Raw genomic sequence first — 21891 nt, forward strand, 5'->3', positions numbered from 1 at the left:
TTTGGTCTTAAATATACACAACAGTACATTCCCCCTCATGTTTAGCCTCCCATCCCAAATTTATGCCCAGCCCTAGCCCTCAATAACTATACTTTATTTAGGGCCAAAAAGAGAACTCACCTTGTTCGGAAACATTACATGATAAAAGCCAATCAATTTGCTTCTTTCATTCAACAGTGATTATGAACAGCGGCTAGTAATTAATGTGTACATACTCTATGCCTGGCTCTATGCTAAATGCTCCTATATACATTACCATATTTATTTCTTATAGCAATCTTACGAGGGTATTACTACTAGCCTCATTTTTGCAGTTGAGGAAACTGAGGCTTAGAAAGGTTAGTAATTTGCTAGGATTTGGAATGAGGTCTGTTTCCAGAGCCTGCTACAATACAGGGATGATGAATAGATGGGAAATTTATAGTCCCTGCTCTCAGAGAATGCACACCTTCGAGCAGAAATGTTAGACACACAGAATAAGGTCAGAATATACTCATTAAGTGCTAGAACAGTCCAAGTAAGGGGGACATGGACCAAAAAGCAGCAGTTAATTCTCCTGTTCGACAGGGAAGGTTTCACTGAGTTGGGGTGACATTTCATATATACTAGGAAGCACGTTACATTTTACAGAAGAGTAAGTAGCCCAGTGATAAAAAGAACAAGAGTTTGTGTTGAGATGATGGTATGAAAGAGAAAAGAAAGCTAAAAAGGTAGTCTGGGTCCCAGATTGTGAAAAGCTTAGAATTGCTTCTTATAGGCAGAGGGAACCACTGGAACAGAAGTACATTCTTATATCTACGTGATAAGGTTTTGCAAAGCTGTTGAGCAATTGCATTTTAGGTTGCCACAATAACCTGTGGAAATATTTAATATAATATCTCAAGGTTATTTTAAACTAACTTCTTTAATTGTATCCATTCATTTGAATATTTATTTAGCGCCTACTACAATGTGTTACTGTTCCTAGGTGCTAAGAAACAGTGGTAATATTCAATATCTCTATTTTCATGGACCTTAGAAAAAAAAATTTTAATCAACAATAATGAAAATATCAGAAAATAATATCTTATGTAACAAAATTAAAAGAGGATGATATAACAGAATGAATTGGTGACAAAGTGGTAAGGTGATCAAAAGGTACAAATTTATAGTTACAAAATAAATATGTCATGGGAATATAATGTACAGCATGGTGACTATAGTTATTAATACGTATTGCATATTTGAAAGTTGCTAAGAGCAGATCTTAAAATTTCTAATCACAAGAAAAAAACTTTGTAACTATGTATGGTGATGGATGTTTACTAGACATCCTTACTGTGATCATTTTGCAATATATACAAACACTGTCAGTTATACCTCAATTGAAAAAAAAAAAAAAGATTAAGGTGGTAAGGAAAGACAGCTCTGAGGTTAACATTTAAGCTAAGACCTGAATATCAAGAAGAAGCCAGCCATGCAAAGATGGAGGGAGGGACATTCTAGGAAGAGGCAGCAGTTGGCGACAGCTTGGCACATTCATGCATGGTGTGTGAGGTGGGAAGTAGCACAAGGTGAGGACAAGCCAGATCATGTAGCACTTTATGGCCCAAATCAAGAAACTGGATTTTTTTCTAAGGCAATGCGTAGCTACTGGAAAGTTTTAAGAAAGGGAGTAACACTGTCTGGTGCATGTTTTTTAAAAACTGCCCTGGCTGTCCTAAGAACTAATTTTACTTTGAAAGCTGTTAAAAGATTTAGGTAAAAAAGGTCTGGTACAGGGCTTCCCTGGTGGCGCAGTGGTTGAGAGTCGGCCTGCCGATGCAGGGGACATGGGTTCGTGCCCCGGTCCGGGAGGATCCCACATGCCGCGGAGCGGCTGGGCCCGTGAGCCATGGCCGCTCGGCCTGCGCGTCCAGAGCCTGTGCTCTGCAACGGGAGAGGCCACAACAGTGAGAGGCCCGTGTACCGCAAAAAAAAAAAAAAAAAAGGTTTGGTACAATGAGGAAGGAGAACGTAGATGGATTGGGGAGATGTTTTAGAGACAGTCAACAAGACTTGCTAAAGGACTCGGTGTTGGGGAGTGCAGGTAGGTGCAAAGAAAGGATGATGTCTCAATAGATGTCTCTGGTAATTAAATGAGATGATGCTACCCTTGGGCTAGGGAAAATGCAAGTGATTCTTGGTTTTGATTTTTTTTTCTTTGTTTCAAAATATTTTATTATTGGGCAGTACATCTTTTTCAGAACAATTTTAAATTACAGAAACGATGTAAGCTATCTTTTAATCAAGTATCAATGTTTACTAAATATTCTGTTCAGGAGAAATGTTATTTCAGTTGTAAAAAAATCCTGTTACCAAATATAATCATAAACCTTAATGGATCTGAGCTATTTTAACAAATATATTAACTGGTCTCTTTTATATAAAACCTGATTCTAAATTTATAGCCTTCATTAACCATTATAAAATAAAAAAGTCACTGACATTTAACAAAATAATTTGCATGCAACAATTTCTGGTATCAGGAATAACTATTTAGCGGTTGACAAGTATTTGCCCCCAAATAGAAAACAAAATGAATCTACCGGGATTATTTTTCACATTGTAGCTGGTCCTCAGACTTCAAAAACAAGGATTTTCCAAAAGTCAGTGGTTTTCAACATATGATTCCCAAACAGCAGCATCAGCATCACCTTGGAACCTGTTACAAATGCAAATTACCTGGTCCCACACATACCTACTCAGAGCCTCGGAGGTGAAAGCCAGCAACCTGTTGGAACAGGTCCTCCAGGTGATTCTGATGCACTCAAATTTGAGAGCCATTGCCCAAAATTAAGTGCTGCAGAGCAATTTCACTTAGTGGTTACTTTGTGGAGGTAAGTGGTGAGGGAATGGAGTGGCACCCCACTATTAAAAGCAGTATGTGGGATTTGTTTTAAATCCAGATAGAAAATTAGTTAAATGATGTATAGGCAAAACTATGCTTTGTTGTTATAATTACTTCAAAAGTAATTATATTAAAATAATGTGGCAAAATGCTTTAGCAATTACAGAATCATGATTTTGACATATGGTAATCTTATGTTAGGCAATGTGAATTGTTAGAATATATGAACATCTCTTCCTGTTTTACAGTGCTGCAAAATGAAGGTAATGAACTTGTATTTTCAGTTAATATAACTAACTCACAATAAAGCATTCTAAATCTTAACACTTTTGGAAGTGCAAATCTAAGAAAGATAATATCCTTAACCAAATTACCGAATTTTGGTAAATTAATACAGTACTCTGTAAAACAACAAAAGCATATTTTTGTTGGAGTCATCTATTACCTTAATGATAATGTTCACTATAAAACACCATATTTTATTTCAGTGGTTTATAAGGCAAAGACACAACTTATACAAATTAAATTGCTTTTAAAATTATACAGTGCCCTTCTTTGTTAGGCAATTACTTCATGCAAGCTGATTAAGTTAAATACAACAGAGTAAAAGAGTGAGTGAATCCGCTTCATTCCAGCGTTGGTCCAAAAGCTCGTGCATGGAAAGTTTTAAAATTCTACATTAATGAAACTCAACATGTGAATACCCATTTCTAAACTAAACTAAACTAAAGTAATATTTAAAATATTGTTATGCTTGTACTTAAAGAGTGGAAGCATCAATGTTAGTCATTTCAACTAACATTATTTCCCAATGATCCCTTTTATTTTTAATCCCTGTACCACTCTTTATGTTTTTTCTGTTAGTTCTCTTTCTTTTATTTGAATTCTTTCCACCACTCCTGGTTTTGATCAACAGTCACATGGCCTTTCTCCAGGTCCCTTTTTTTTTGGGGGGCGGCCATGCCATGTGGCTTGTGGGTCCCGTGGTCAACCCAGGCCACAGCAATGAATGCACCAAGTCCTAACCACTGGACTGCCAGGAAATTCCCCTGGTCATTATTTTTTATTTAAAAGGATCAACCTGACATGTATGTAATAATAAATGCACATAAACATATTGCCAAGTTGGAAAGACCCATGGAACCTAACGTTTTATGCCAATCTTCATTTCTCTAAAATTCTGCCACCATCTTTGGTATTCTTAGGCTTCCTCTTGTTGAAGCTGTTGAATTCCTCAATCTTGGCATTTATGTCACTAATTCCTTTGCTTCTCAGCATTTGAAAGTATCATATTTGACAAATACTACCTCAAGTATTTGGTTTGTAGTCATGTCTCTCATCTACTGAACCTTAGTTTCAAATGTTAGTAGATTTAAGTTTCCATTGTTCTCTCTTAAATCAAATACCGTGTTCTCGCATAAGTTTTAGCTCCTGCTGCGTCAATATGTGACTTCACAGTGGAAGGCATCCTCCATTCTATACTGAGAAGCCAATGGCCATGTAACTTTCTAGTGGAGTCTATAATCTGTCCAGTACATCAACGTCAACCACAACTGGGTTTGTAGGATTTGAGGAGTTCTGCACTGCAGCTGCTGTAACAGTTTTCTATGAACGGTTGGTATTCTCTGAAGTCCAGATCCTTATGATGGCACTCAAGAACAAGGCAAAGAAACAATACCTGACCTCACTCCCCGCTCCTTCACCCCTAGCACCTGCTGGCTCTGCACTTTTGTTTTTGTATTTTAGGAGGAGAGATTTAGCCATAAGTTTGAAATGCCTAAGAGTACTCATGTGGAAATTAAAAGTATGAAATTGGATATAACTGCAATTACTTTAAAAAATAGAAATATCAAAGCCGAAAATACAGGTTTAGAATTCATTAGCATATAGTTGGTACTGAAGCCATGAGACTGAATGAGGTCATCTAGAGAAAATGTGTAGAGAAAAAGGGAGAACAAGGACAAGAGTGGAATAGAGGAGGTGGTGCAAGCAAAGGAAACTGAGGAGGCATGTCCAATGAGATAGCAGGAAAACCAGGAAAATGGTTTCAGAAAGGCCAAGAGGAGCAAATATCTCAGGAAGACAGAAGTGGACAACAGTGACAAATGCAGCTGAGATGAGATGTCAAAGAAGATGCAAGTGGAGAAATGACCACTAGCCTTTATAAGAGAGTCACTGGTGACTTTGGCAAGAGCCAAAATGGACAGTTCTATAGAGAACCTGTGAGGTAAGGAAGTGAAGACAATGCCTACAGATGATTCTTAGGTCAGGACATGCATACTCAGTGATCCTAAAGGAAATTACGCTCTATACACAGAATACTTTCATTAAGAAAGGAGTTAATAACACCAGTGCACCCCATTTCTCATTAATTACTCTGCCTAAAAGAATGAGTGAAAGGGCAACAACCAAATAGTGGCTAGAAGAGATTCCTTTTTCAGTTCTTAAGGGTCAACTGGGAACCTGGAAAATTTGTTAAGGAAACAATTTCACTCCATTCTCACTCATCAACACAGGGGCAGATGAAGCCTAATAACACATGGGCTGGCACACAGCGGGAGTTCAGTCAGTATCAAAGAACTGGAATGGATAGTCACATAAGTGAAATCCCATAGGTCCTTATTAGCTCGTGTACTTAATTTTCTGGGTGGTTTTGAAGACTTAATGATGAAAGGTATATGAAAGGTTTCCAACACAATGTCTAGCACATGACTACTATTCATTTTTCCAGTTCTTGGAACACCCAAAAATGATCTCCACGTTCAAGTCCAATGTAGCTATCTACTGGTCAGCAAGATATTGAAAGATGCTCCTTCACCCATATCCTGACGGTTAAATCTCCATTAAGCCAGGCCTCTAAGGCTCACTGTACCTTAATTCTCATGGCATCTAAGTCCTTCCCTTTCTGTAAATACCCCAATAGATTCTATGGACAGGAGGCATCATAAAGATAACTTTAAAATAAACAAGCAGATAGGCAAACTCCATCCACCCCCTCATTTGTTTTTTGTTTGTTTGTTTGTTTCGTGGTACGCGGGCCTCTCGCTGTTGTGGCCTCTCCCGTTGCGGAGCACAGGCTCCAGACGCGCAGGCTCAGCGGCCATGGCTCACGGGCCCAGCCACTCCGCGGCATGTGGGATCCTCCCAGACCGGGGCACGAACCCGTGTCCCCTGCATCGGCCGGCGGACTCTCAACCACTGCGCCACCAGGGAAGCCCCCCTCATTTGTTTTGTTAGCAAGGTCCCCCAACGTGTAAAGTGACAAACTGAAATAGGCGGTGAAGGAAAGAGAAGAGAGTAAGAGAAATACGACCCAAAGTAAAAATCATTTCTATCTGGAGCTCACAAAAGATCTGGGTTACCGTCGGCTGCAAACTGCTGCTCTCCTGGCTGCAGGTCTTGCCGGAAGTCATTCTCCTCGTCTGAGTCATCTGGGTGATGGTGATTGTTGTCGTGGATGTTGGCATTATTCTGGGCATTATTATCATTGTCGTTGTTGGAGTTCTGATTGCTAACAAGGGCCGAGGAAACCCCAATTCCTGTGCCTGCACTCAGACCAACCCGGGCACAGCCCTAAAGCAGGAAGAAACCACGTGCTTATTAATTTGGGTTAGTGTAGAGCCCTGCGTTTTTAATATTCCTTCATTTCATCTTTACGTAGAATATTTATATGGCACTTTATGAAATACTTTCACATATTCATAAAGGACCTCATTTAAGGCCCAGAACGCTTCAAGCAAGAAAAAGCGTTATCACTCTTGATTTACAGATGATGACATGCACAATGGGAAGGGATCTGCCCAACAGTGCACGACCAGTAAGTGGTACACCTGGGACTTGAAACCCAATAATCTGTCCTCAAACCCTGAGCTTTCCCCACTATATCACACTGCTTCAACAGTGGGAATATAACCGTTAAGAACTGACAAGAGAGAACATAATTTGTTGAAACATTAAGTTTTTATTACGATGCGAGTATAAAGCTTTATGTGTTAAGCAGTTTTAAAATAACATTTTGTACAACTGGGCAACCTCAAATTTCCCCAGATATGCAACTGAACAGAAAAGGTAGTAGCAAAGTAAAACATTCCCAAAACAAAATTCCTAATCCTTACTTATATTTTGAGTTGCTAATTAGAGATTTAATCTTCCAACTAATTACTCTTGAGTAATAACTTTTGCTTTAGCTTAAATTTCCACCTTTGCTCTTACCTTCACTTTATAAACCTGATGGAGACAGCTTTGCACTTACTTTTTCCTTTCCTTTCTCTGGAAATCCCTTAATAGTCATTTACCAGAACAAGTGGCTATACATTATTATAACCTTTATGCCTTCCTTCACTGAGGCTGACAGTAAAAAGTCAAATTATAACATTGTAAAGGCATATTATTAGGAAAAAAAATTACTTAGGTTGTTTTATTTTCTTCCTTCAGTATCAAAATAAACAAAAATGCTCTCAAATGTGACTTACTTTGGGTGGTTCACGAAACATCTGGTCCAGTGAAATAAACTCCAGGCTGGGCAACAATTCAATAAACTGGCCAAAGGAGTCCAGCTTCAAAGCATGGCAACGCACTAAGTTGATATCAACCAATCGAGTCCATCTTGAGTGGTCTATTGAAGAAACGATATGGCCAGAGAGAATGTAACTAACACTTTCTCCATTACTCATGAATTTTGCTATAGGTCACAAAGACTTTCAAATCCTTTTTCCTTGAGTAAATTTTCTTTTACTTCATGATCTCTAACACTTGATGACTCTGAACTATGATGTTTCCTTACCTAATTTCATTGTGAGAAATAGATGGCTTGGAAATCATTAACTTGAAACTAAGTCAGCCTATACTTAAATGTGATTCACTTAAAAACCTACATGCCTATTTAACGATAGGATACTAGTTAAAAGAAATGTTGGCATATTCCTTTCATAAAAGAGTATGCAGCTATTAAAAGAATGAAGAAGAACTGAATATGCTTACTAATATGGAAAGCTCTCCAAAATATTCTTAGTGCAAAACACAAGCTACAGGACAATGTATACACAGTAACGTCCTTTCGTATATGTAAATCATTTTTAAATGCTATATATGTATAGGCTGCAATATGCACAAAATAACCTGTCCAGAAGAATATACAAGAAACCGTTGATGGTGGTTACCTTTGAGAAGAGGAGACTTTTCATTTTGTACCTTTCTGTATTGTTTGATACTGTTTATCAAGTGCATGTATTACTTTTAGTTTTTAAGTGTTAACAGGAGTTCTGAGTGATGGGATTATAGGCCATTTTTTATTTTCTTCTTTATACTCTTCTGTATTTAAGAAAACAAACAAACCAAAAACCCAATAAATGTTATTTTTTAAAAGCGATCTACGCCACATACAGCCTAAAGTTTATTTCCCAATAACTTCTTGGTGCTGCTGGGCAAGGGGTAGAACTTCTCTTCTCATGGGTGAGACATGGCCACTCTAACAAATGATCTCAGCAGAGGCCTGGGAGCCCTACAACAGGTCTGAAGATGGGTTTTGTAAGGAGCTACAGTATCCCTGTGCGGTGGCTCAGACGGCAGAAGAGACTGGTCTGCAGGTGTCAGTAAGGGGGCTTGGTTTGCTAAGAGGATGTCAAAACGAAAATTCTCTAGCTCTGAATTTATTTAAAGGCTTGTGAATTTAGGTTTTTAAGAAGGGCTTTAAAAGAAATAAATAGCATTACTCTCTCAGGGAGGGAAATAAACTCCCCTCATAATGAAAAATACCAAGTGCAAAAGTCACACTTCTATACACAAGGGATACTGTATGGAGGGGAGATTTGAAATAGCCTAGGATTTTAAGGCAATAGAAAATTTCACAAGTTAATGTTTAATATGTCACCTAACTCAAGTTTTTAAAATACATACCCACTTTGTTGGTTCAGATGATATGCCATTTGAATACAGAGAAAACAACCATAACATCCCAGGCAACAATTCCTAACCTAAACTTTACATGCCTGGCCCAAAGAAAAACAAATAAGTAAGGATCAGTACAACTGAATTATAACTTGGACAGTGCTAATTTCTAGGCAGAGAATTTCAGGAGTTCAAAGAGGCACTGAAAATATTTCCAACTCAGTTATCAAAGGTTCCCAGAACTTCTATGAATGATCCATATAAAATATCTACATTTTATATCAGGAATGTTAATTCATGACACACACAGAAAACAAAGACACATATTATTTTGACATTAATAAAATAGAGCCACACTTAAGCATACAGTACCTGAGATCCAATTGTATGGGTTATGTAGATGGGGGCAATTATAAATTGCCAGATATTTGATACAGGAAAAAACTTCGTTGACTGCCTTCATCCCTATATCAGTGATGATACCAGGATTTTCTACCACATCAGCCAAACCATACTTCACCAGATCTGCATTAGCCATTCTGCCTAGAAAGAGAAATTGATTTAAAAAACAAAAAAAGGTTCTTAAAGTGTCATGGAGTGTTGCCAATTCTTTACTTTAACATCCAGTATGATCAGTCTCTATGATCATCCGGCGTCATCTCTCCATCATCAGGTTCAGGTTCAGGTACAATTTTAGGTTAGGTATTCTGTACGAATGGTAGCCTTTATTTTGCAAAATAGAAATTTATGTTAAAAGTTAATGGACAGCTAGTAGGAAAAGATTATTTTCAATTGTTTAGAAAAGGAAAAAAGAAGGCAAAGTCTTAAAGCAAAATTGAGGAGCAAATTGTATTGGTTTACATTTATGGTGAAGTTTTAGTTTAAGCTTTTAAAAAGAAAAATAAAATCTTAAAAATGTAACTCTTTCATTCTATAAGGATAATGTTTTTGGAGTCGGGTGTGGCCATGTGTAGAGAAGAGTACACTTTGAAATTCAGATTCATTTTTAGAACCATGTATAGGTTAGTAAATATGTACCTAACCTCAGAAAGTGGACTTTTAACTCACACATACACCCAACTCTCTCTGCCCTTGGGCTTTAGTGCCTACTGTCTTGTCACAGACTAGGGAGTGGGTTTAGTAAAAGGATCCTCCATTCTAGATTATGCTACTGGAAATCACACCTTATCCCTTGCTTCCTATCATTATTCCTGCCATCTGCCTCACCTTTGCTCTACAGGATGGTCCACTTGACTATGAGCAATTTGAAGGAAAATGGGACTCTGCCTAATTAGTTTATAGTTACATTTTCAATGTCCAGCATAATGCTGGAATATTATGATATAGGAACCCAATAAATGTCTCTCATGGTCCTTGCAATCAACTGACATAAAATACAAAGAAAACACTTGCTCTGGACAAGCTGCCCTGCCCTTCAGGGCAGGGATTCATACCTTTAGCCTGGACATGTTTAAAACAACCAGTCTACTCCCAACTCTTCCAGTTTCACTTTCCATATAGTTCATGGTCTTTCTCCTAGAGTCCCTGTTTTTTGTATTTACTGGCATTTCTTAGAGATTTCACCTTAACCAATTCTTCATAATTTTTCTGAGCAATTTTCTTTAGTCTCCTGGTAAAAACTTCTTTCTTGCCCTTTGGACTTAAAATTTGCCTTCTCCCTTATGATCAGGTAGATTTTGAACTGATCCCAGGTAAGGTGTTGTCAGAATAATTGCTACAGCCTAGCATGATAAACCTATGTCTTACATTCATTCCTTTGAGACCTGTTCCTGCTCTTAGGGTCTCCTGATCATCACACTCCCTCAAAACCCTGATGACATCACCTAGGACTCAGATTGTTTCTTTCTGATTCAGCCCAGAGGTCAGCTAAAAGTAAAAGCTACCATTCACTGAATGCTTTCTAAGTGTAAGAGATTGTAATAACAAAATACCATGTTTTCTCATTTGTTAAATGGAGATAAGACCGTTTCCCACTTTTTTATTGGGTGGTTTGAACCCAAGAAATAACTTGCCCCAGGTCCCATGATTAATGAACTTCCATCTCCGTCTTTCCAAAGCCCCAGCCCTAAAGACTACTCTATACTGCTTCTGGATCTGAATGAGTTTTGCACCCCTATCACCTTCACATGAATCTCTGAAATCATGATTCTATGTAAACAAAGAACCCCTAAGTATTCATCCTTGGATCACTTTTCTTATATTCCCAGTACACAGCATCTGCTTTTCAGCACACCCATTTCCCCAATCTGGCACTGTCATTTTTACGATAAGTGTATGGGGACAAAGGTGATGTTTCTATTTATATTTTGCCAGAAACTTTGTAACAAAGAATTGCTGCAAGTTTTACCAGGAGCCACCCTAACCTCCTGGAGAGATGCTTCAAAGTCTAAGTGGCTGAGAAGCAAGAGATTAAGTGAAAGAGTATAAGCAGTGACCTCTCATTCCTCTCTACATAGTCTGTTAGACACACCTGGCACCTATTTTCATACAGAGAATCCCAGACTGTCTTTGGAGTAATAGAGGAGAGTATGTATACAGGAGAAATGGATGAACTGCAACAAATATGAAGAATGGCTTATAAAAAAAATCAAAGCTAAGAGACTATTAAATATTAAGGAGACTATGAAACAAGTTATGTTGAAAAACGAGATAATGGTAGTCAAAAGGTAAAGTGTTGGGACTTCCCTGGTGGCGGAGTGGTTAAGAATCCACCTGCCAATGCAGGAGACATGGGTTCGAGTCCTGGTCCGGGAAGATCCCACGTACCGCAGAGCGACCAAGCCTGTGCGCCACAACTACTGAGCTGCAACTACTGAAGCCTGCATGCCTAGAGCCCGTGCTCTGCAACAAGAGAAGCCACTGCAACGAGAAGCCCACGCACTGCAACGAAGAGTAGCCCCCACTCGCCGCAACTAGAGAAAGCCCGTGCGCAGCAACAAAGACTCAACGCAGCCCCCAGAAAAGGTAAAGTGTTTTTCTATTGAAAATATGTGTTGAGGGGAAAGAAACACTATAGGGAAATAGCTGGTTCTAAAGATAATTCTCAAAGACATTCTTTCAGTGGACCTAAATGTGGCAATCATGAAAATACAAAATTTGTCAAGTTTTTAGCTTTCGAGAAAAACAAAAAACAAGACAGTAGAAAAAAACACCAATTACCAAGCTAATAATCTTAAGTTACTATATAGATACTATAGAAACAACTTCACTGAAAACCAAAAAAGCCTGATACCAAATACATTAATTTTATTTGAAATTACTATGCTAGTTTAGCGTTTTAAAGCTATGTTGGTAAAAAGCTGATCTTTTCAAAGCTGTATAGATTAAAAATGATTCCTGTGTTAAAAAGGCTAGAAAATAATGCTTTGATTTTTTTTAATGCTTCACCTGTATTGATGAGAACTGCAACAAAGTAAAAACAAAACAAAAATCCCAACTATTATTGTGACATATATCAGAAGTGAAAAGGGACAAACAAGTCATATTGTTTGATCTAGACTAAGAAGAATTAAGCCTTCTTATGTTCTTCTACAATGCAAATTAGATCCAAAGAAAAAATGTCATCTGGTATGACAATGAGAGTTTAGGAAGACTTGTTACAAATTACATGGGTAAGAAACTAATTCTTGCAAAAATAAAAACATGCTGAAGGTGTAAATGTTTTTGTATGTCTGACTAATGTCATGTGGAAAAAAAGTTTGAATAATGAATTGACATGCATTCAAACCCAAAGGAATGAGTTCCCAATTGTAAATACATTCCAGAAAATGCTGTGAACAAGCCTTCCAACAGCAATCATCATTAAACGAATACTGACCATTATGTGCTCACACTATCTGGAAAATCCAGAACCCCCAGTGGGCTTATTACAGAAATGAAGAGCATGGGCAGGGAATGGGACCTCATCAGAGAGGACCATCAAAAGCTTCAAGTGTGGCAGATCAAATTCAACAAATGGAACCAGGGATGACATTCTGTGAAAAAAATGAAGCAGAATGGGAAAGAAACTTGGGGAGCAAAGGGGAGACAATATCAAATGTAAATAAGGATCTTTTTTTTGGGTAGACAATCACTACACTTTCTATAATATGCTAAAATCAGAGGCAATATAGAAAGAAAAAAATCACTGACACTTCAAGTTTAAATTTTTCAAGAAGTGAGAGCACCTAAGATTTTAAGCTGTTTTATATTCAAGAAAATAATGGCACATCCCAATTCAGAGTTCACTTTGTCAAGTAAGTTCCTGACAACAATTTTAGGGATTAAATGAGATAATTCTTACTCTGCAGCAAAAACTCATCTACATATCCCAGATGAAGGGTTTCAAACTGAGGGAACTCCAACTCTGCCATCTTCAGGGCAGAAAAGACGCCATCTTTGGTTAGGGAAGGCTGGATCCGAACTTCATGTAACCTATGAACAAAGAGATACATATAAAAGTAAAATGAAAGCCATCAGAATCAAAGGTACTTCCTAATGTAAGGCTCTGAAAGAAGTTTATCTTACTGAAGTGTCAAATGCAAACAACTTTCCCCCCTCCACTAAAAAATATCAGATGTTTCCTTTAAAAGGGTATTTTATAAAGTGCGGACGCGCCTTACGTGTACACTGAAGTTACAGTAAATAATAATGAGTTACACTGTTGTATAATCTTATATCCTTTCTGGTACTTTCTTAAACCTGATTAAGTCAAGGCAAGAATCTGCATTTCTTTAATATCTTTTTTAGGCTAGTATTAAGTCCCATTTAAACAAAGAGTATATAGTTCTATAGTAAGTAATGATATTTACTCACTTAAACTTAGATACAGTTTTGTTGTATTTATATTCTTAATATTCTACTGATGGAAAGTAAGAGTTTTTTTTTAATAAATTGAAAAATGGTTAATTCAATTTAAGTATTATTAAAGTAGAGGTAGACTTTTGATATGTAGGAAATAATAAACATGGCATAAAGTGATGTGAAAATAGGTTAAAAATATAAAGATGTTAAAGGCCAGGACTCTGAAAAAGCTGACTTATAACAGTGATTTCTGAATAGCAAATATTATCACCAACTAGCTAAAACAACTGGGAAAACCATCCGGAGGTTAAAACAATGGCTCCTGAGCCGGCTGCTGACACCAAAGCATCAATGCTGACTTCTGTTGGAGTCTCAGGCACTTCCAGATAATTGACTGCTTTTCTCTGATGAGACCACGCCCATTCAAAGCTTGCTAGGTCTGGAGTGCAGCTCAGTTGGTCATCAGTTGTAACAGAAGACTCCCCCTAAGTGATAACCTACTGCTATTTAAACAACTCCTTTGTATTTTAAATCTGAAAAAGGCATGCTCAAACTTCAAACACATGTTCCCACCAATTTTTATAAAACAGGAAAAAACATAATTCTAAGACAGAAGAAACAATGTGAAGAGGAAACATACCTACGGGCAGCAGTGATGATGAGGTAACCAAGATCTACTTCAAGTGCATTTTTGCAAGCTCCCAAAACAATAGTGTGCAAATTTCTAAAACCACCTAGTTAAAGGAACAAAAACAATAAGTTTTCCATTTGACCACAGCACTGTCAGTAAAGCATTTCTACATACTTTAGATGATAATTGTTTAGGCGTAATCATTTTAGTGCTTGTATATCACATTGTGGTTTTAATTTGCATTTCCCTAATGATTAGTGAAATTTATCCTGTTTTCATGTTTACTGGCCATTTAGATATCCTCTTTTGTGAAATCTTTTCTATTCAAAATGTTTTCCCGTTTTTCCTATTGTGTTTTCTGACTTTTTCTTACTAATTTTAGTTCTTTCTGGATACAAGTCCTTTGTCTGTCAGCTGTATTGCAAATAGCTTCTCCCACTCTATAGCTTGGCTTTTTACTCTCTTACTCATGCCTTTTGATGAACAAAAAAATCGTTAGCACAGTTTACCAATTTTTTTCTTTATGGTAAGTGTTCTTTGGTATACTATTTAAGAAATCTTTGACTACCAGAGGTCAAGAAGACGTTCTCCTGAGTTTTCTTTTAAAAACTGTATTTTTTACATTTGGATCTATGAATCATCTGGAATTAACTATTGTGTGAGGTATGCTGGCTCCTTAAGTAAAATATAAGGTGGAGTCATTCTTAAACACTTATTAGGGAAGAAAAGTCTCTGCTGCTCTTTTAGGCCCTTCATGCAAACTCTTAGCTTTTGGTACCTGTCTCCAGGTCTTCTAATGAATGACTGCACTGTGGTCTTCTTTTCCTTTCATTTATTAAATTTATTTTTTACTTTTTATTTTTACAAGAGGTAAATAAACTGACACCAAGCATTCTTTTCCTTTCTGATTTTATCCTGTTAGCTAGAGCTATGGAATAAAAATTACGCTGTTGGGCTTCCCTGGCAGCGCAGTGGTTGAGAGTCCGCCTGCTGATGCAGGGGACACGGGTTCGTGACCCGGTCTGGGAGGATCCCACATGCCATGGAGCGGCTGGGCCCGTGGGCCATGGCCACTGAGCCTGTGCATCCGGAGCCTGTGCTCTGCAACGGGAGAGGCCACAACAGTGAGAGGCCCGCGTACCACAAAAAAAAAAAAAAAAATTATGCTGTTGATCTTGAGGAAGTCTCCATCCCCTTCACACAATCTAATGAAGTGCACTTGTACCAGACTTGATTACTTGACAAAATGCTAAAAAGGTACTTACTCATATTTTAACAGTATTAATGATAATGTCTATTTGTTACCAATGGTACTAGATAATTTTTCATTTATATTTTGGATATTCACAGTTACATTTTCTGATCCCAACTATTAATTATCTATATAGCTAAACTTCTTGGTCTTTTTGTTGCAGTGAGGAGATAATTAACGTGGAGCATATTATGCTACATATGATCATTTAAAATATAATTATGGGAGCTAGAAAGTAAAATCTTTTTTTCTTTCAAAAGCCAACATCTGATGGATGGACCTAATATCCAACTGATAAACATGAAAACATTTTATATACTATAAGTATTAAGCAAATGTTAGATTAACATTACTAATGCCTAAGTTCTTTTGTAGAACTAAGTTGTCTAAGTCAAAAAACATCTCTTCCCAGCAAAAGGCACTAGGATATCTCTGTTAACATCTCTCAGAAAGAGTCCAAATATAACATGAGTTATTAACTAAGCAATAAGTATTAACAAGCCAGAAAACATGCCTTATCACTCTACTATTTGAGAAGGTTTAACACTGCATAAAAAGGTAATGAATACTGGCCACACTCATGGTTACTTATTCTTCACTAAATACATCAGACAGAAAGTACAATTACTAACAAGCATTTTCTTTTATAAAGACTCAAAAGAGAAGCTAAATAAAAGCTTAATAAATTTTAAACTGATTTTTAAAAATATTTAGTAACTAAAGGAAAATGAATACCTGATCTCCAACTGTCTTCAACTACATGTTGGATAAGACCTCCAAGGAAAGGAACTCGAACCATTTCCAAATGTTCCAAGTTGCGGGCAGAGGCTAAGCCTGTTACTAAAGGGACATATTTCAAGGAGTTTGTGGGTCCTGGAGAAAGACAATTTCAATGCAACAATGTAAATTGTAAAGATGATTTTTCAAATCAGCAACTGAAATGAATAACTTATAAGTTCTATGTCTGAAAATGACAGCCAAGTGGCTGGCTCTCTGCGATTTATACTTCTCATTGGAAAGAGTATTAGTCTGTTAACCACATACTTATTCAGCATAAGGATTTTTCAGTAACGTTGGAGATTTAGTATTTTTTGTAAATTCCCTGAAGTTTCAATAGTTTTGAGCTCAAAATAAATAAGGGGAAAAGGCAAGTTGAAAATTTGATCCTTCACTCTAACAAACAGCTCAATGACTTAAACATCTCTCTATGTGACCAGTGTTATATTAGGTGTTATGGAAGATTACAAAAGATAGGATCCTGTCCATCAAAGAGCTCGCAACTGGCGCAAACATAAAACTAACATGAATAATTATAAAAAAGATAAAAAGGCAGAACATATCAGGTACAAAAATAAGATCTGATATACTACATAAAAAAAAAAAAGAAAGTTTGAAGAACAAAACTTAAAAAATGTATACAAGTGAAGAGGAAGAAGGAAGTGTAAACCTCAGGACAAGGAAACAATAATATGGAAAAACACTCAGGCGAAAGCTGGTATGGCTGTTTGGGAACAGTGAGTAGGCAGGCCTGACAATAAAAGGAGTACCTTAGAAAGGAGTCTGAAATAAGGATATCAAGAGGGGCCCTGGGTATTATGAATTCTAAAGCAGAACAGTTCCCACTTGACACACTAGGGCAAGAGAAGTACTGAAGGTTTCAGAACAGAAAAGTAGTATCATAAAAGCAGTGTTTTATGCTTTAAGGTAGATTAGGCCAGACAACTATTTACATGCAGAATGATCAGGAGGCCAGAGACAAAGAAAGTAAAAAAAATTTATTAAAACAATCCTATAAAAAGTGCCTGTAAGAAATATGTAGAGACATTTTGACACCTTATTTTTTCTGCTAAGGGTCAAAGGCAAATTATATGTCTACTGTCTTTAAAACAAAAAGTACATTTACCTTCATAAGGTAAGTTACAAACATAAACAGTAATAGCATAACATAATTTCACTTACAAATGTAGCTATGGAGTTTGCTTTAGGACATTTTTAGAATAGTATGTGTATAATTCCACCACAACTATGTACCCTTACCTGCACAGTTCCTCATGACAAAAGTTCGTAAGCTGATGCAAAGAAAATCTTTGAATGGCTGTGGTTTAGTGAGTCTTACCCACTTCATATAAAGGTGCCTTAGCATTGGGATACAAGGAATTTCAGGAACATTCACCCCTAAAGCATATATACAAAAAAATAAAAAACAAGAAAACCACTAAAAGACTGTATTCTGTGTATAAGTTCAATAGTCTATTTTTCAAGTTAACAATATATCCTTCCTGTATATTTTCATCAGAACAAATTACCTAATTAACATGTAGGAAGATAAGCTTATTTAAAACAGGCTTGTAAAGAACAGTTTAAGAAAACAATAAACAGACTATTATTTCTTTAGAAAAGGCATATGGGAAGATGGGATTTAAAAAGTACTTCTACATTTTATACACACAAGTTTTTCTTGCAACTCTAACTCTTCCAGAGTTACTAGGAATCATACCTGCAGAGGACCATTTCTGGAAGAAAGGGGATGTAGAGTGGGAGGATAAGTCAGGAGATATGGAAGGAGACAGAGCATGGGTAACTTGAAAATTCTTATGGTACGAAGCAGTTTGAGGAACCTGTCCAAGAGTCTAAACACTGTAGACTAGGGAACAGCCAAGAAGTGACACAATTCTCGGAGAGAAATACAAGGATCCAGGGTGATGGCATTTAAAAAGCAGTAGCTGGCAAAAACAGTTTAATATAACTTTTAACCTTGAGTCAGTAGAAGCCCTGCTAGCAATAGCAACTAGAGAAAGCAAAATTGGGAGTACTTAAATTGTTGGTTCTTTGAAAGCTAAATTCTGCAGAATGCTCCTACTGTAAGGATTACTCCTTAACCTGGTCCACGCAAAAAAACATAGTTGGCTTTAGTACTGAACTATGCATAAACACTGTACTAACTGGGGATTAGTCCAAAGGAAGAAAAGCAGAAGAAGTGAAGTACAGATTAGGACTCAAGATGCAAAACTCACAAAGGTACATTTAGCATCTACCATGATGGTGGTCGCTTCGACTAGGAAACCCAAGGGTAGCAAGGGTGAGACAGATCCAGACAAGACAGTTATATTCTATGCCCAATCCACATTTTACCCCAAATCCATTCTATAAACAAAGGACACAATTACCTGTCTTCCCCAGCATTTTCATTAATTTACTATACACATCTGTATCACCATAACAGTGTTAAACTGTTGAATTAATCAAATGAATTAAATGCATTTCAACAGAATTTACCAAGTACTTATTATATTTGCAATGAACTGTGACAGGCATCATGGAAAATATAAAGATATAAAAACAGTCTCTGACTTTACAGAGCTTATATTATAAACTTTAGATATTACAGAATCCCTTTATTATCTAAAAGTCCAAATTCAAACTAGATATCCAACTCCTTCATCAGAACCACTACTCGATCTTGTAAATGAAGGGTTGCTAGAGAGCTTTGCTCTTCTCCCATAATTGCACATCTAAGACTTATTTAAGACCTAGTCCTTATCATCCCTGCTGCTCTCCCTTCACCACCTGACCCAGTTTCAGAAATATCCAATTCTTCAGGGCCATCCCCAGTACCTGGAATAAGGTACAGGAGATACTCAATATGTATATTTTAAAGAAAATATTTAATAAATATTAATAGACTATAGTAACAGGAGTCCCCCAAAATTCCTTTCAGCAACCTAAGCCAAAGATGACAAATTAAATTTGAGAAAATATCTGTTCTTATCATTTACTTAGGTTGAAATTATTAGGATACAATTTCAGAGAATATTTACATGGAGAATGCACACTGTGACCATTGCAAATAAGGTGCCTTTGGAAAAAAACCATTCCCTCTCCATTTCTCAGGAAAAAGGGAAGTGGCAGAGTTTTCCATCAGCTCTGGGTTGAAGAAAGAGGGGCCTGCTTGGAGAAGGTACAAGTAAACTTAGAGTTATCTAAGATTTTTTATTCTGTGATGTTCTAGAGCTGAGCAGGATAATAAAGTAGCCACTAGCTACATGTGGCTATTTGATAAACAAACATAAAATAAAATTTAAAAATTCAGTTCCTCTGTTTCACTGGCTACAGTGGGTACCATATGTGATAGTACAAATATAGGACATTTCTATCACCACAGAAGGCTGTACTGGAGAACTCTCCTCTAGAGGGTAGAACTAGGAGCAAAAGGTGGATATCTGAGAACAAGGGCAGGGTTCTGGCTCATTCAAAAAAGAAATAAAAAACACAAAAACCCCAACAACTTTCAAAACTACCCAAACTGCCTATCAAAACGGGATCAGATTGGTTGTGAAATAGTAGTTCTCTCACCTACCTGTCTGCCGCCAACCCCCCACTCCCTGGGGCCCTTTAATGGGAAATCTAAAATTGTATACAAGTCTCATAAGCACTTCTTTTACCATCATCAATCAGCAAAGCCGTTTCTAAAATCCTCATTGTTCCGTTTCAGTGAATATTCAGTTGTATGGCATTTCAAGGAGTCACAAGCAACCCAAGAAACATGTACTTACCAACTAAATGTAAAGTTTGGATTTTGGCTCCTACAGGAATTTTCAGTTTATTTTCAGGAGGAATTGGAAATGCTCCATTACGATTACGAAACTTCCCCAAAATATGAACATGTGGCATGTATGTCCAAATAGATTCTACCAATTCCAAATGAGAAGTTTCCACACCCTACAGAATAATGCCAAAGCAAACACAAGAATGGCTTTTAATTTAGCATCCAAAGCTTCTATTTCTGTATCATAAGATGCTAAGCATGCAGTGGAACTTAAAAGTTCGTTGTGGATGAAATTTTCATGTGACTGAACATGTTCTATCATTCTTTTAATTTAATATTTCATCAATTAGTTGATGTCAAATGTTCAACCAGGTGCACTCACCACTAAGTTCGGGCATGCCTGCAAAGCTTCCAGAACTCCTGGAATGCTAAAAGCCTCATGGCCCCGTACCCTTCGCCTCTCAAGGTATCTAGGGTGAAGGCCATATAGCTGTTCAACATCTGGCATCTTCTTCAATAGTGTCAGAAAACTGGAATCTGTGAAGCCTAAGAAGTTCACAAGTATTTAGAGCCAAGTTCATCTTTCTGTTGGTCAAAATTTATAGGCACTTGTAATTTTTATCAAAAGTTAAAACAACAAAAAAAGAGATTTCCTTTTTAAATTTTCATAAGGCTAACACTACAGCTGAACAAATGGTTAAACAGAAAATATTTCCCTTAGTAACAGAGGAAATGTGTCAGGAACACCACTTATTCTGAGTTGATACTTTACAGCTGAAACTTAGAATTTACTATTTTCTTTTTTGTTGTTGCTCCTGCTTTTAAGGCACATAAATCTTCAACTAAGAACAGCACACTTTTAACCCAGATGACTTGGACCTACTTGACTGATGTGTGAGGACGGACAACCTTTCTGGCCACCACCCTCCTCCCCCAAAGGTACTCTCTGGTCCATAAAACCTCTAGGCTCTATAGAGGTCACAACTAAAAAAATAAGTAAGATAGGATCCCCATCTTCAGGAAGCTCACAGTTCTAACCCAAATCCCATGTCAAACTGCGTTCTCTTAGTTACCCATTTCCCAATAATTACTTTATCCTGTGTTTAACTATCATTCCCAGGACATTTTAGACAATTCATTCTTTTGAAAAAGACAGATGCAAGTTAGCTAAGAGAGCATAAGCAATCCAAACTACGAGGATGCTGAACTGACAGAAAACTATTTATCTGAGAGGCCAGCTGTGCTCCACAGTGGGAAACAACCAGATGGGAAGAGAAAGATACAGGTTACTTCCACAGTGCAAGTTGCTGGTGCGGTAAGTAAGGAGATAAGTCTCATACTGATGATACTTTATTATCTTACTTTTTGTTTTTAATGGAGGCCACCAGAAAGCTAACTGTCTACTCACTAATGATAAATAAAAATATTAATTTTCAAGAATAAAAATGAAGTCCCAAACCATTAAGTGTTACTACCGTGTTCAAAAGTTGTTCTACTTGTACAGGGCTAGTCTAGATGCTATGGAAGCTTCAGATTCACAAAAAAATGAAGAGTAAGAAGGGACCTCAAGAGATTACCTGGTCTCTCTAATTATAATAACAGTTCTTATTATTGTCTTATACAGTAACTCCACTAAACGATTCAATGTGTTAATCATTTTACATATCTACTCTCACAACCCAATGAAAAGGTTTATCACCCTATTTAAAAATGTAAAAACTGAATGTGACTTTTGCCAATGTCCATCCTCTCTTGTTGTACATTACACGTTGCCTCTCTCCACCTTCTTTACAGAGATGGTGTGAGAGTCCAAGGAGATCATATATGTAAACCAAAAAGTGCTATTATAAAAACCTTATTTAGCATTATTATATAGAGAATCAGGGTATAAACTCCAGAGACCA

At 37.0% G+C, this 21891-nt stretch overlaps 1 protein-coding gene across 6 annotated transcripts in view; it reads right to left on the reverse strand.

The window, feature by feature from the left end:
* Positions 1-21891, reverse strand: part of FBXO38 (F-box protein 38) — a 53607-nt gene that overhangs the window by 18723 nt on the left and 12993 nt on the right. For all 6 annotated transcript variants that reach the window (XM_032626107.1, XM_032626106.1, XM_032626105.1 and 3 more), the window contains exons 4-12: positions 20370-20533; positions 19995-20160; positions 17479-17616; positions 16177-16314; positions 14199-14292; positions 13059-13189; positions 9128-9298; positions 7342-7484; positions 6232-6442 (exon numbers count right to left, since the gene is read on the reverse strand). In XM_032626107.1, coding sequence (XP_032481998.1) covers positions 6232-6442; positions 7342-7484; positions 9128-9298; positions 13059-13189; positions 14199-14292; positions 16177-16314; positions 17479-17616; positions 19995-20160; positions 20370-20533 — 1356 coding nt within the window. The remainder of the gene's footprint in view (positions 1-6231; positions 6443-7341; positions 7485-9127; positions 9299-13058; positions 13190-14198; positions 14293-16176; positions 16315-17478; positions 17617-19994; positions 20161-20369; positions 20534-21891) is intronic.

The sequence above is a fragment of the Phocoena sinus genome, chromosome 3 (genome assembly GCF_008692025.1).
Source record: "Phocoena sinus isolate mPhoSin1 chromosome 3, mPhoSin1.pri, whole genome shotgun sequence".
Taxonomy (NCBI): domain Eukaryota; kingdom Metazoa; phylum Chordata; class Mammalia; order Artiodactyla; family Phocoenidae; genus Phocoena; species Phocoena sinus.